Genomic DNA, 12,740 nt, shown 5'->3' on the forward strand with positions numbered 1-12,740 from the left:
TGTCCTGTCTACTTTCTTAAAATGATGGTGTTTCAGTCCCTGACCGTCTGCCAAGTCTCTTGTGGAATTTACCACAGAAAGCAGTTGAATAAGTTAATCTTCCACTTCTGTTTTTTGTTTTTTTTTTGTCTGAGGTCACACTTTTAGGTTCCTGTGATTGCCTCTGTGTGTGTGTGTGTGTGTGTGTGTGCCTGTGCGCATGTGTGTTCTGTATGAAAGTACCTTTTCTCTGACACTGCTGAAATACTTCTGCAATTCATTGTAAAGCTGCGGAAATAAGTAGCCTCACCGCATCACCGTTTATTTAAGGCTGACAATTCTGTGTACTAACACCGCAGAAACTGTGCTTCTGTGCTGATGTGATGAAGGTCCTTTCTCCCATGAGGAAGAAGCACTTCAACAAGAAATGAGAGCTCATTCTGTGAAAAATTCGCCTTTCAATAATGAAACTATTTTTTAGCAAAAAGTCTTAAATATCCTGGGAAATTAAATGAGCTTTGTATTCACTTCAGGACTGTGTATCTTATGCTATATCAAAAGTCCTGTAGAATCTTTGGTAGATATAACTATTTCAATGTAACATATCCAAAAATAAAATATTATATAGGAAAATCTGAATGATTATCAGAGCAGTAGCCCCCACAAGACAAATTTATGTGTTACTTTAGCTCAGAATGGTACCAAAGCTGAAATGATTTCACAGTATAGTAACACACTATCAAAAACTGTTTGCTTCATTTTGTTACTTAAATTGTTGAGTAACAGTTACTATCACAAGCAGCAATCATTGTCATACAACTACTTTCTCAACTGAATGTATATATCTTTAATATAAGAGTATATAACTAACTCCATTTAAGTAAATTTTAGTTATGGTATTTGAATGACCTTCCAAAGCCACAATGTCAGTGACTCCAGCAGCACAGTCAGAAGAGCCTGGTTTTATTACAGCTATACAGACAGGCTGTCAGGCATTAACCTAATCACTGCCTTAAGAGCCAGGGGGACAAAAATGGCTATATAGCTTTACAACAACAGAGGTGCATAGTATGACCTCTTGACATCACTCACGGAAGGCCCTGTTCTCTGTCTCTCTGTGCCAATGGGAGGAGCTTTACCTTTTAGTGTAAGAATAAGAGGGTGCCAGGTAATTCTCTGGTGGCCCATAAGGCTGCAGTGGTGTGTGTGTGTGTGTGTGTGTGTTGGTGTGTTTGTGTGTGTATTTGCACATTTGCAAGCATATGTTACAATACATCTAGCAGATACTCTCTTCCAGAGCGATTTACATAAACACGCTACCCATTTATACAGCTGGATATTTACAGGCAGTTCTGGGTTAAGCATATTGCCCGAGGGTACAACTGCATTACCTCAGCGGGGAATCAAACCTGCAACCTTTACGGTTACAAGTCCTGCTCCATACCACTATGCTACACTGCCACCCCCATATGTGTGCCACATGACAAAAACTCAGTTCAGGAGAAGCTAGTGCAGAACAAACCTTTTAATAGCTGAAAAGCAGTCTGACACCGCTCAGCACAGACTTGCAGAATCAGAGGGGACTTCAAGAGAGATACTTGCAGAATCAGAGGGGACTTCAAGAGAGATTTCTGTGAAGATCTTCTCTCTGAAATAAAAGAGGAATTCATGTGTGATTTCTTCCTCTCTGTTTGTGTCTTCCTTTTTTTCTGTGTGTGTCTGTCTTTGTTTCTGTCTGTGCCTGTATTTATGCTTGTATGTGTTTGGGTGAGTGAGTTTCTGTGAGTGTGGGCACGTGTGTGTGTTCATGTGTAGTGCATCTGCATGTATGTGTGTATCTATGAGTAAGTTAGTATTTTTGAGAATGACCGTGTGCACATGTGTGTTCATGCATCTGTGTGTACGTGTGTGTCAGTGCATGTGTGTACTTGTGTTTGTGTATGCATGTGAACATTTGCAGGTTTATCACTGTATATGAATGTAAACTGTGTTTACGCTGGTGTGAGTCATGTGTGTACAGTATTAGCACGTGTGTGTGAGAGTGTGTGCAAGTGTATGCATGTGGATGTTTGTGCATGTGTATGTAGCTGTATGGGAAAGAGTACTCACACATGTGGATGAGACTATGTGACTATGTGTATCTGTCTGTGTGCATGTGTGTGCACGTATGTGTATTTGTCTCTGAGAGCTTCCATGAGCTCAGTAACTGAGTCTGTCTGTATGTGTTTATGTGTGCAAATTGCTGTATGTGTATGAAATGTACTGTGTATGTCTGTGAGGGAATGCAGAAAGCCAGGATGGTGACATCTTACCTTTAGGGTGTTTCATTACTATCAAACAGTGAAGAATTCATCCCTTCTCTCCTGAAAACCAGATGGTGCTGTCTGGCTTTTTCCCCATTGCATTACATTCTGTTCAAGCTACGGGATCTTTTCTTTGATAACAAGTTGAACAAACAAAAGAAGATATTAATGTGCTCAGTTAAATATATCAAGACCGATAAAAGGCCCAGTGCTCCATGAGGGCAATGAAATGGTAAAATATCCTGGCAGATGAAATGGTAAAATATCCTGGCAGTTGGTTTTCTGTTCTGTCATAAAGGGGGATTGTGGGAAAGAAATGAGCTTTCAGATGCCTGTTTTCACCTTCTCAATGGCTTTCATTGACAGAAAAAACTCTTTTAAATAAGCTTCACAAATCCTCATCATCCAATATCCATCCACTGTTGACCTCCTTGATCTATGAGATATGAGGGATGTACAGTGGCTTTGGAAAGTATTCAGACCCCTTCACATTTTGCACACTTTGTTGTGCTGAAGAGTTAATTTAAAATGGTTTAGGTGTACTCTTTTGGCAGTTAGTCTACACAAAATAACCTATAATGACAAATCAAAAACCTTTTTTAGAAGAATTTTCAAATTTATTAAAAATCAAAAACTGAAATATCTCATTTACATAAGTATTAAGACCTTTTGCTGTGGCATTCCAAATTGAGCTCAGGTACACCCTGGTAAGTGTATCGACATTCATTATCTGTGACTGCTAAGTAAGCAGACTCACTCACCATTTTTTATCACCTGCTGAACATTGTACCCAGAACAGATGTGTCACTAACATTCCTGTGTCACTCTCAAGTCTTCAGACTTAACCTGGAACAGCAGAGTCTCTGCCATCCCTATATTGTCTCCTGAAGAAACACCTTGTCAAATTGTATCCAGATCAGCTCACTGACCTTTCTGTGTTGCCTCTAAAACAGACAAGTTTTCATCAATTAATTAATCAATCAATCAATCAATCAGTGTTTATCCAGCTCACATCTGTCATTTCTCACAGCTTTAGAAAAGTCAACAAATAGTCATGATGAGGTTTTATCATGAGGCTTCGTCATGATGAGGAGTTATATCTATTTCGCTTGGAATATGCTTGACAGTCATTAAAGCAGCTGTTAAGTACCGGTTGTGTTGGTCTCACATATTTCGTATTTGCATTTTGCACACAAAAAAAGAGGAAGGAGGGAGAAGAACTCGAAGGTTTTCCATTGGTCAATTCATAGAAAGTTAAGTTTGTGCGGAAATCCTGTCAGATCCTAAGAAGCGAGGAGAAACTTCCCCTCTCTTTGAGATCAGCCTATTTAAGAGAGAGACCCTCTCATCTCAACAAGCACATCTTCTCACTCTCTCCTCCTGCATCCAGCAGCTCTGCTCTCTGCATCCAGGCTCCTGTGAACATGAAGACAGAGATGAAGAACATGAGCGCTCTGCTGATCCTGGTGCTGCTCTGCTCCCTGCAGCTGGTCTCCAGTGGTGAGTCTCTTTAGTCTTTTGGGGTGGTGGTGACGTTGGTCTGTGTTTGTTTTACGTGTGTGTGATACAGTGCTCAGCAATCTAAGTGATGAATGTGTGACTCTATGTCCTGCAGGTCCTATAGCCCCTGGCACAGGATCAGACTGTTGTCTAAAGTATGACAACAAAAGGATTCCATTAGCGAAGGTGGTCTCCTACTACAGGACCAGGAGCACCTGCGCCAAACCTGCTGTTGTGTGAGTGTCTGTCTTTTCATTCTCAACATCTGCTCTCATTCAGGGCTACCATACTCACAAACCTCTCATGCATTCTGCAAGCATACAGAACTATAGTTCTCACACACTCTGCACTGATTCAGGGTTAATACTGTACTGTCACACAGTGTTTTTATTGGAGCATTTTAAGTTGAACACTGTTAAATTCCGGAAACAGCAGTATTTTATCTAGAATTCTAACCCAGAGGTTCAGTTCTGTGATCAATACACTGTTGTCATTGCAACTGATCAGTTGTTGGATTGCATGGCTGATGCTGAAGTAAAGATATTGCAGTGGAGGGTGGTGTAGATCATACTTTAATAGCAGTGTTGGAGCTGATCAGAGATCACATTACTGTGTGTTGTTTGCTCATCAGTGCTAATGCAGCTGATCTGTTGCTTGTTGCAGGTTTGTGACAGAGGCAGGGAGGAGATTTTGTGTGGACCCCTCAGAATCCTGGGTGAAGAGTCATACCTCTAAGGTGGACAGCAGGTCAGCTACGACCACATCGATGCCAACCACAGCCTAAGGCCTGCCTCATCACCCCAGCAGACATTTCTACTGGATAATCAAGTACAGAGGAGAAAAGCATAACACTGTATTCATTTCAGGCAGGAGTCACAAGAGTCAGGATTATAAGTTTTCAGTTTCTTTCCAACATTGTTCATTTATAAATTGGTTTTCCTTTGAAATTTGTCTGTAATAAGTTGTAAATATATTTATTATTTTTATATTCTCCTTAATAAAGCCTTGTTTTCTCAGATTTTTTCCCTCCTCCTTTCCTTCTTTATTCATTTCTAAATCATTCTTATTCTATGAGGATATTAGTGTGCGATGCATTTATCATCTTTCCTGTTTCCTAATGAAGCTTTCATCACACTTCTGAGGAATAACAAAACACATGTATGATTCAGAGTCTGTGGTCCAAGTGTCTGGCACATGAATAACACTTTGTAAATGCCTAATTCACATTGATTAAGCACAATGAGGTATGTTCACAGCGCACTCCAGGTCGACATAATATTACCTATCTATAACATGTTCAAAATGGCTGATAGTGGCTACCAGTTCCTTCAAGATTACCTTATCAAATTGTAGGAGCAAATATTATCTATAGTGTGTCTTTAATCTCCCCTTTAATTTCCCCAGGAACACATCATTCAGCCAATTTTCTTCCAAACCATCTGGCAAGTTAGTTTTTGTCTCTTGTTCCCTCCTGTCTGAGACTAGAGACAGTTTAATGTTGTTAAACTGCATGTCTGGCAAAGGATGGGGATGGCAGCCACATTGTGAAGTGGTATATGTCCAAACACATTGCCTTCCTTTCCAACTCTTCTCATCCATCTGTACAGTGTCAACAACAGGTTAAAGTGCTCCTGGGTTGCTCAACCATAAGTTACCGCATTTACATAATGTCACTGTCTTAAAATCACCCCTCAAACTTCAATGCCTCCTCTTGTCTTTTGCAAACGCCGAGCCCTAAATGTATTTTTCTTTCAGTCCCACTTACATCTTCCATGATCACTCACTCCCACCTGCTGCAGAATGAATTTGACCAGCAATTGCAACTATTCAGGTGGGTTCAGTGAGACCCAGTAAGTCCCAGCTCGGTTGCATTTACACTTATTGATTTGGCAGATGCTTTTATCCAAAGCGACTTACAAGTGAGGTACAATACAACACAAGCAACAATATTACAAGTACTACATGACAAAGTTCCAAAGGTTGGCCAGGCGAGGTACCAACTAGCAGGTAAAGCTGGCGAGTGTGTTAAGCCATTGCAACCAAACCATTACAACCAAACCTTTACATTTAAACCATTACAGCCAAACCATTACACCAAATCAATATGTTAGACTGTAACAGACAAATCATTCTTTTTTTTTTTCAATGTAGTTTAATAGGAGGTAGGGGGGAGGTGTTTCAGGTGCTCAGGTGAGAGCGGAAGAGCTGTGTCTTCAGATGTCTCTTGAAGACAGAAAGGGACTCAGCAGAACGGATGAGGTGTGGAAGTTCATTCCACCAACGGGGGACAATGGCGGAGAAAGTCCTGGATAGTGATTTAATGCCACAGTGCAGTTGAATGTCTTCAGCACTTACTCTTAATGTATTTTACCGGCTTCTTTGGTTTTAAACATGCTTAAATAGTTCCTGATAAATTGTAAAAAAAAAAAAAGCCACTGAAGAAGTTGTTTAGAGCGCTACAGTACCTAGCCATGACCACAAACTTAGAGCAAATGAGTTAAGTGATAGAGATCTCCTAGAAATACTCCCTTGTTAATAGAACTGTCATGATTAGGACAAATGGGGGCTTTAACTTGCACAGTGTTTAAACTGACTATGACTTCAAATTATTCATAACAAATAAACACAGATTCATCCCCGAAACCAGGCATTATCTCAGATAGTGGCAGGAAGTATAACATTTCAAACAGTGTACCTTATAACATAAACTGAGAATAAAGGAGATGAACAAATACTAGGTAAGACTACCTGTAATATTTTACTGTATTTATAATTCTTCTGTTCATGTGTTTTTGTGTGCGTCTGTGTGTGTGTGTGTGTGTGTGTGTGTGTGTGTGTGTGTGTGTGTGTGTGTGTGCAGTACCAGTCAAAAGTTTGGACACCTGCTCATAGAATTTTTTCTTTATTTTACTATTTTCCACATTTTAAAATATAGTAAAGAAATTAAAACTATGAAATAATTCTTTTGGAAAGAAAATCATACATAGGCATCAACTTCTCTATTTATATTTGTCTAAGAAACACATTTCAGGCATTTAAGCATAAGTCTTAAGATCAAAATGTCTTTGAATGCATGTTTCCCATTGTCTTAATCTGGCATGTCCAACCTTTTGACTAGTACTGTACATGTATGTAGATGCTGGTGTCTCCCATGAGTAAAACCTCAATGCAGAAAAAAGTGGTGTAGAACAGCCCTCTGAATTGCTGATCAGCAGAATAAATTCCTTGTCACAGAGACTGACAGAAATAGGGAGGTGTATTGGGGGATTTCTGCTTCCCTGAAACTGAAAACAAAAGTTCTTTTGCCTGACTCTGTTCTGCTTTCTTTTTATATCTCTGAACGCAAGATTGAGCAGACTGCTAGCCAGGCTTATTTCTGAAAAAAAAAAAAAGGTTATGCTTAAATTCATCAGTTGAATTTACAGTCGTGTGTATGCATATATCTAGATATATAATAACAGATAAAGTAAATTTGTTAATTTAAACTTAGTTTACAAAAAAACTAATGTATTAATTTTAGTGTTATTATGTTATTTTTTATCCCCATAATGGAAACTGTATTGCTTCGTTAAAAACTTGAAATATTCACGATGAGAGAGGCTATTGACCTGAAATGAAATGAAGCAGTTTTTCTGTGTTTGGATTTATGTGTACATGACATAGTGGTTGTGTCTAGTTGTATATACAGTATGTGAATGATGAGCAATGCTGTGTTTATATTTGTTTGTGTGTATTCACTGGTGGGAGTTAGTCTGTGTGAGTTTGTTCGTGCTGCATGAGTGATTCTTTCAATGCCTGGGCAGAGGGAGTTCTGAAAGAGAGTACATTGATCGACAGCTTGATTTCATTCTCAGTATAGTTAGAGGAAGTGAGAGACTTTTATTATGTTGCAATATTCCTTTGAATATTTGCATTCCATTGAAGAATTCATCCCCCATTCTCCTGAATGGCCTTACTCTGAAAACCACATGGTGTCCGTTGACAGTTCAACATTGCGTAACATCTTGTTTGACCACCTGGGATTATTACACTGGCCACGAAATCTAAAAATAATGCAACTCAGTAAGTTTTTCCTCAGTTTTTTACACACTGTGAGACTGTAAGCATACACTCAAAAATCAAAAATTGAAGCTCATGTCTCAAACCCCTAAACCATTTCTGCAATATTCCAAACATAGATTACTTGTATTCATACTGCAGTTCTTCAACAAAACCCTTCATTTACAGCACTAACTTAGCACAGTTTTCACCAAGTCTGCTCTCTTGATATGTCACAGTTTTGACATGAATAAAAGAGGTCACAGCTGAAGAACAATGGAACCAAATGGAGCAGAGAGGGGGAGAGGAAGAGGTAAGAGAAGAGGAAAAGCTCGACTAACACTTTTCCAAAGACATTTGTAGAACTCTGCTTGGTCATTTCACCATCCGTGGGTTGAGCAGGAGCGAGGTTGAGCAGCAGGTGCAGCCCGATTTGAGTCATAGCTTCAACCTTCAGAGATTTACAGTACCAGTTGAAAGTTTGGAATTTTTACTATCATTCTAAAATGTGGAAAATTGTAAAAATAAAGAAAAGTATGTCCAAACTTTTAACTGGTACTGTAGAAATGAGAATAGGTAAATGAACATTATTCAGTGCTCTGCTGTGCAAGTTATTCTACTCTTTGAGAAGTATTGTATAATATACAGCATGTAAGTGAACACAAAAATGTGACCCACTGAAATGAAGTGGAGTTGTGTGTAAAAGGGAATATTTTAACCACATGTGTCAATATATTTGTATTTGCTTCATTTTAAGGGGTGCTACATATTGTAGGTTTAAAGCCATTGTGTCATTTTTCACTGGATTTGTGAGGTTTTGACAAGTCAGCAAACTGTTCTCAGAGCTGTGTTAATGCTGAAAACATGATACGCTGTTTCGAGAAGTGTGTGGGAACAACTGAGAAAAAGAATTAAAATACTTTAAGGCCAAACCATGCCTATGACATCAGCAAGGCAATGCCAGTGAGTGAGGCTGCTGTGAACTTCCTGTTCTTCTCACAGGAGGATTGTGGGGCAGGAAGTATAGGAGATCTCCATCGTCATGGCAGATTTGCTCAAGGCAGCACTCCTGTTCCCAACTTCAACCTCTGTTCCTGGGCTGGAGAGCACAGTGCCAACACCTGCGCATTTTAATTTATTTCACATACTGTATGTGTTCATGGGTATACTATAGTTCAGGTTCTTTAAGATGATTTTGAGATCAGAAATTTCATCGCCAGAGACATATTGTTGGATCCCTGGGATTTTTTTTCCCCTCTGGCACAAAATCTAGAAAATAAAGAGATGACATGACACTCAATGAAATATGTAAAAATAGCACGCAGTAATTTCCCCCACCTCGCCCTTTTGAAGATGCAGTTGTTTACGTCATTGAGAGGAAATGTAGATAGAAAGAGTGTCAATGTGCACAGTGTACGTCCACTGTCCACTCCAGCCATGTCACTCTTTGTATGGGTTATATTTATTACTTATTTTGTTTTGGTTTACCTTTCATTGGGATAAAAATATATAGAATATTATAGGCTTTATCATTAGCTTTGAAGACATTCACCCCCATACATCACCTCCTAAAGACCCGTGTCTTCAGGCTGTAACAGAAATGGCAGTCACTTGCCTCCCTAAGAAGGCTCACGCCTTGACAATCAGCCTGCGTTCATCACATATCTGCTGTAATCCATTTTTGCACAGATAGTCAACAACTAGATAGTCACATTATTGGAGTCATGTTTCAGTGTATATGTTTGACTTGAAATAGCTCTGTTTTTACATAGTTGTTTCATGTGGCTCGTGCGATTCTAGCATATCACTATGAACTCAGCCAAAAGAGGAAGGACCGACCAGTACAATACTAATTTCAACAGGTTTATTTATGGGGTGTCAAGTAATTTAGAAGTCCTGTCAGATGCTGAGAAGTTACAAGGTGGAGGAATTTCCCCTCTCCCTTGAGATCAGACTACTTAAGAGAGAGACCCTCTCATCTCAACAAGCACATCTCCTCACTCTCTCCTCCTGCATCCAGCAGCTCTGCTCTCTGCATCCAGGCTCCTGTGAACATGAAGACAGAGATGAAGAACATGAGCGCTCTGCTGATCCTGGTGCTGCTCTGCTCCCTGCAGCTGGTCTCCAGTGGTGAGTCTCTTCACTCTGTCAGAGCGGTGGTGGTAGTGGTGCCTGTATGTGTGAGTGAGGGACACTGCTTAGAAATCAGATTGATATATGTGTGTCTTTGTGTCCCACAGCTCCTCTAGCCTCTGAAGCAGGCTCAGATTGCTGTGTCAAGTATTACACCAAAAGGATTCCATTGGCGAAGGTGGTCTCCTACTCCAGGACCAGGAGCACCTGCGCCAAACCTGCCGTTGTGTGAGTGTCTGTCTTTTCATTCTCAACATCTGCCTTCATCCAGGGCTACCATACTCACAAACCTCTCATGTATTCTGACGGGTATACAGGACTATAGTTCTCACACTCTGCACTAATCCAGGGTTAATACTGAGTAATACTGAGTACTGTAGCAGTTTAAGTTCACTACTCTTTTCAGTGCTGGGACCAGCAGTGTTCCTGAATTGTAACTCATGAGTCTCAGAGGTACAGTGCTGCAGTAGTGCATCAGTATAACTGCACCATTAAAAATGAATTGGTCGATTGCATGATTTACATCAGAGAGCCTGCAGTGGAGAGCAGTTTAGACAGTGCTTTTACAGTAGTGTGGGAGCTGATCACAGATCACATTACTGTGTTGTTTCCCCATCAGTGCTAATGGAGCTGACGCGTTGCTTGTTGCAGGTTTGTGACAGAGAAAGGGAGGCGTTTGTGCGTGGACCCCTCAGCATCCTGGGTGAAGAGTCACGTGTCTCAGGTGGACCACAGATCAACCACATCCAAACACACATCGAAGTCAACTAAAGCCTAAGGCCTCACCACCCTGGAGCCTGTTTCTATTGCACAATTAATGATTCAAGTACTTAAGTAGTACTTAAGTAGTACTTTTTGTAATATTGATATTGTTTTGCCTCCACTGTTTAATTTATGTATAGCTTTTATAACTTACCTGAATAAATACTTGTGTGTTATATATTGTAAATGTATTTATCATTGATGCTTTTTTTTTCAAAATAAAGGCTGGTTTCCTCAAATTTTGTCCTCCAACATCTTGATTTTCTTTCTTCAGGTTAAACACACAGAATAAAACAGGGTTGCCACATTGTGCAGTAATGTAGATTTTGCACATTATTATAACAGTGTTACAGCATCATTATTCATTTCTACGGATCGTGAAAGTGCTTTATTGTTAGACAGTAATAAAATTAAAAAAAAAGATTGCCTAAAAGTGCAACTCAGTGAAATACTTAAAGACCAAAGCATGTCAGAGCCAGTCAGTGTAGGTAAAGAAGGTCAGGTTGCCTGCTGTGAACTTTCTGTTCATCTCACAGTAGGACTGTGGGGCAGGAAATACAGAAGGTCTCCATTATCATGGCAGTTTTGCAGCTTCGCTTAAGACAGCACTGCCTGTTCCCAGCTCCCATCTCTGCTCCTGGGCTGTAGAGCGCAGTGCCAACACCTGAACATTTTAATTTGTTTCACTGTGGAGAAACTGGCCAACACTTCTCACAAAAATGAGCACAAAGAGCAAAGGTTTTAAAAAAAAAACAATATTTTATTTCAAAAACCACCAAAAATCCAAGAAATCAGCCTAAGCAAACAGTCAGCAGAAACCAAATGTCAGCAGAAACCCTGCTCTCCAGCCACACAGCTGCATTTAACACCACTGTTTTCAGCAGGTTGATTCAGAGAGAGTGGAGTGGACTTTGGTGCAGGTTCAGATTGTTGTCTAAAGTATGACAACAAAAGGATTCCATTGTCGAAGTTGGTCTCTTACTACAGGAACAGAAGCACCTGTGCCAAACCTGCTGTTGTGTCAGTGTTGCGACCTAGAAATATTTTTTTTAATTTACATTTCGTGACGTTGAAATAGATTAAAGTTCTGTAAGAGGGATATATTGTAATTTCATTGTAATTTTATTTTGCAAATAGTCCAAGTATTGTTGATTTACTTTACCAGTAAGAGGTCAGAGGTGAACATCAAATGATGTCATCAGTTGGCGCTCTAGTAGAAGAGAGAGTTGCTGTTGAGCTACAGAAAATGAACCGTGTGTGTTGTGTACTGACTGTGTATGCATTATAACTGCTTCGTAAAGATTAACTCCAATTCAGAACTGGGAAAAATAAAGTTGCCAAAAGGGAAGACGGAGTCTTGTCTGTCCAAGAGTGTGACATCAGCGTCTGTCTTTTAATTCTAAACATCTGCCTTCATCCAGGGCTACCATACTCACAAACATCTCATGCATTCTGCCAGGTATACAGGACTATAGTTCTCACACATTCTGTACTAATCCAGGGTTAATATTGTAATGTCACACAGCAGAGTTTGTTTTATTGGAGCCAACACCTGAACATTTTAATTTATTTCACGTATCATATGTGTTCATGGGTGTACTTCAGTTCACGTTCTTTAAGGCCATTTTGTAATAGACAATCTCATTACCAGAGGTATAAATGATGTAAATAACATTACATATATGGAGATGTGTCCCAGGGATGATCATTGAAAATAGGGTGAATTCATTTTCATTCATATTTACATTTTTGCTAACTACCAGGTAAATGACCTCAATTGCTCCTTAAATCTAAACTGTATGTATTTAATAAATGTAAAATCACAAAAATTTGCACATGCATTAATTAACGCTCATATTTCTCTGGAGCTCCAGACTAAGCTCCAAATGTTAATGCCACTGACATGATTCATGGAAGCTTTCCCCTTTTCTGCTCAGATTGAAACTGTTTTCGGTGTCGACTGTGCCAATGTGAATGAAGAAAAACATGGTTTAGTGATGTATCATTAAAAAAACATTTGCTGCT

General features: G+C 39.6%; 2 protein-coding genes across 2 annotated transcripts; both read left to right on the forward strand.

The window, feature by feature from the left end:
• Nucleotides 1-3,709: 3,709 nt before the first annotated feature.
• On the forward strand, nucleotides 3,710-4,566 carry LOC118788270 (C-C motif chemokine 3-like 1). Its single transcript, XM_036544226.1, has 3 exons — nucleotides 3,710-3,782; nucleotides 3,898-4,018; nucleotides 4,446-4,566. The coding sequence occupies exons 1-3, from the start codon at nucleotides 3,719-3,721 to the stop codon at nucleotides 4,564-4,566; spliced, it is 306 nt and encodes a 101-aa protein (XP_036400119.1). The 5' UTR covers nucleotides 3,710-3,718.
• Nucleotides 4,567-9,886: 5,320 nt separating this feature from the next.
• Nucleotides 9,887-10,731, forward strand: LOC118788272 (C-C motif chemokine 3-like 1). The gene is made up of 3 exons (XM_036544227.1): nucleotides 9,887-9,950; nucleotides 10,061-10,181; nucleotides 10,605-10,731. The coding sequence occupies exons 1-3, from the start codon at nucleotides 9,887-9,889 to the stop codon at nucleotides 10,729-10,731; spliced, it is 312 nt and encodes a 103-aa protein (XP_036400120.1).
• Nucleotides 10,732-12,740: the final 2,009 nt, after the last annotated feature.

This window comes from Megalops cyprinoides, chromosome 13 (assembly GCF_013368585.1).
Source record: "Megalops cyprinoides isolate fMegCyp1 chromosome 13, fMegCyp1.pri, whole genome shotgun sequence".
Lineage (NCBI taxonomy): Eukaryota > Metazoa > Chordata > Actinopteri > Elopiformes > Megalopidae > Megalops > Megalops cyprinoides.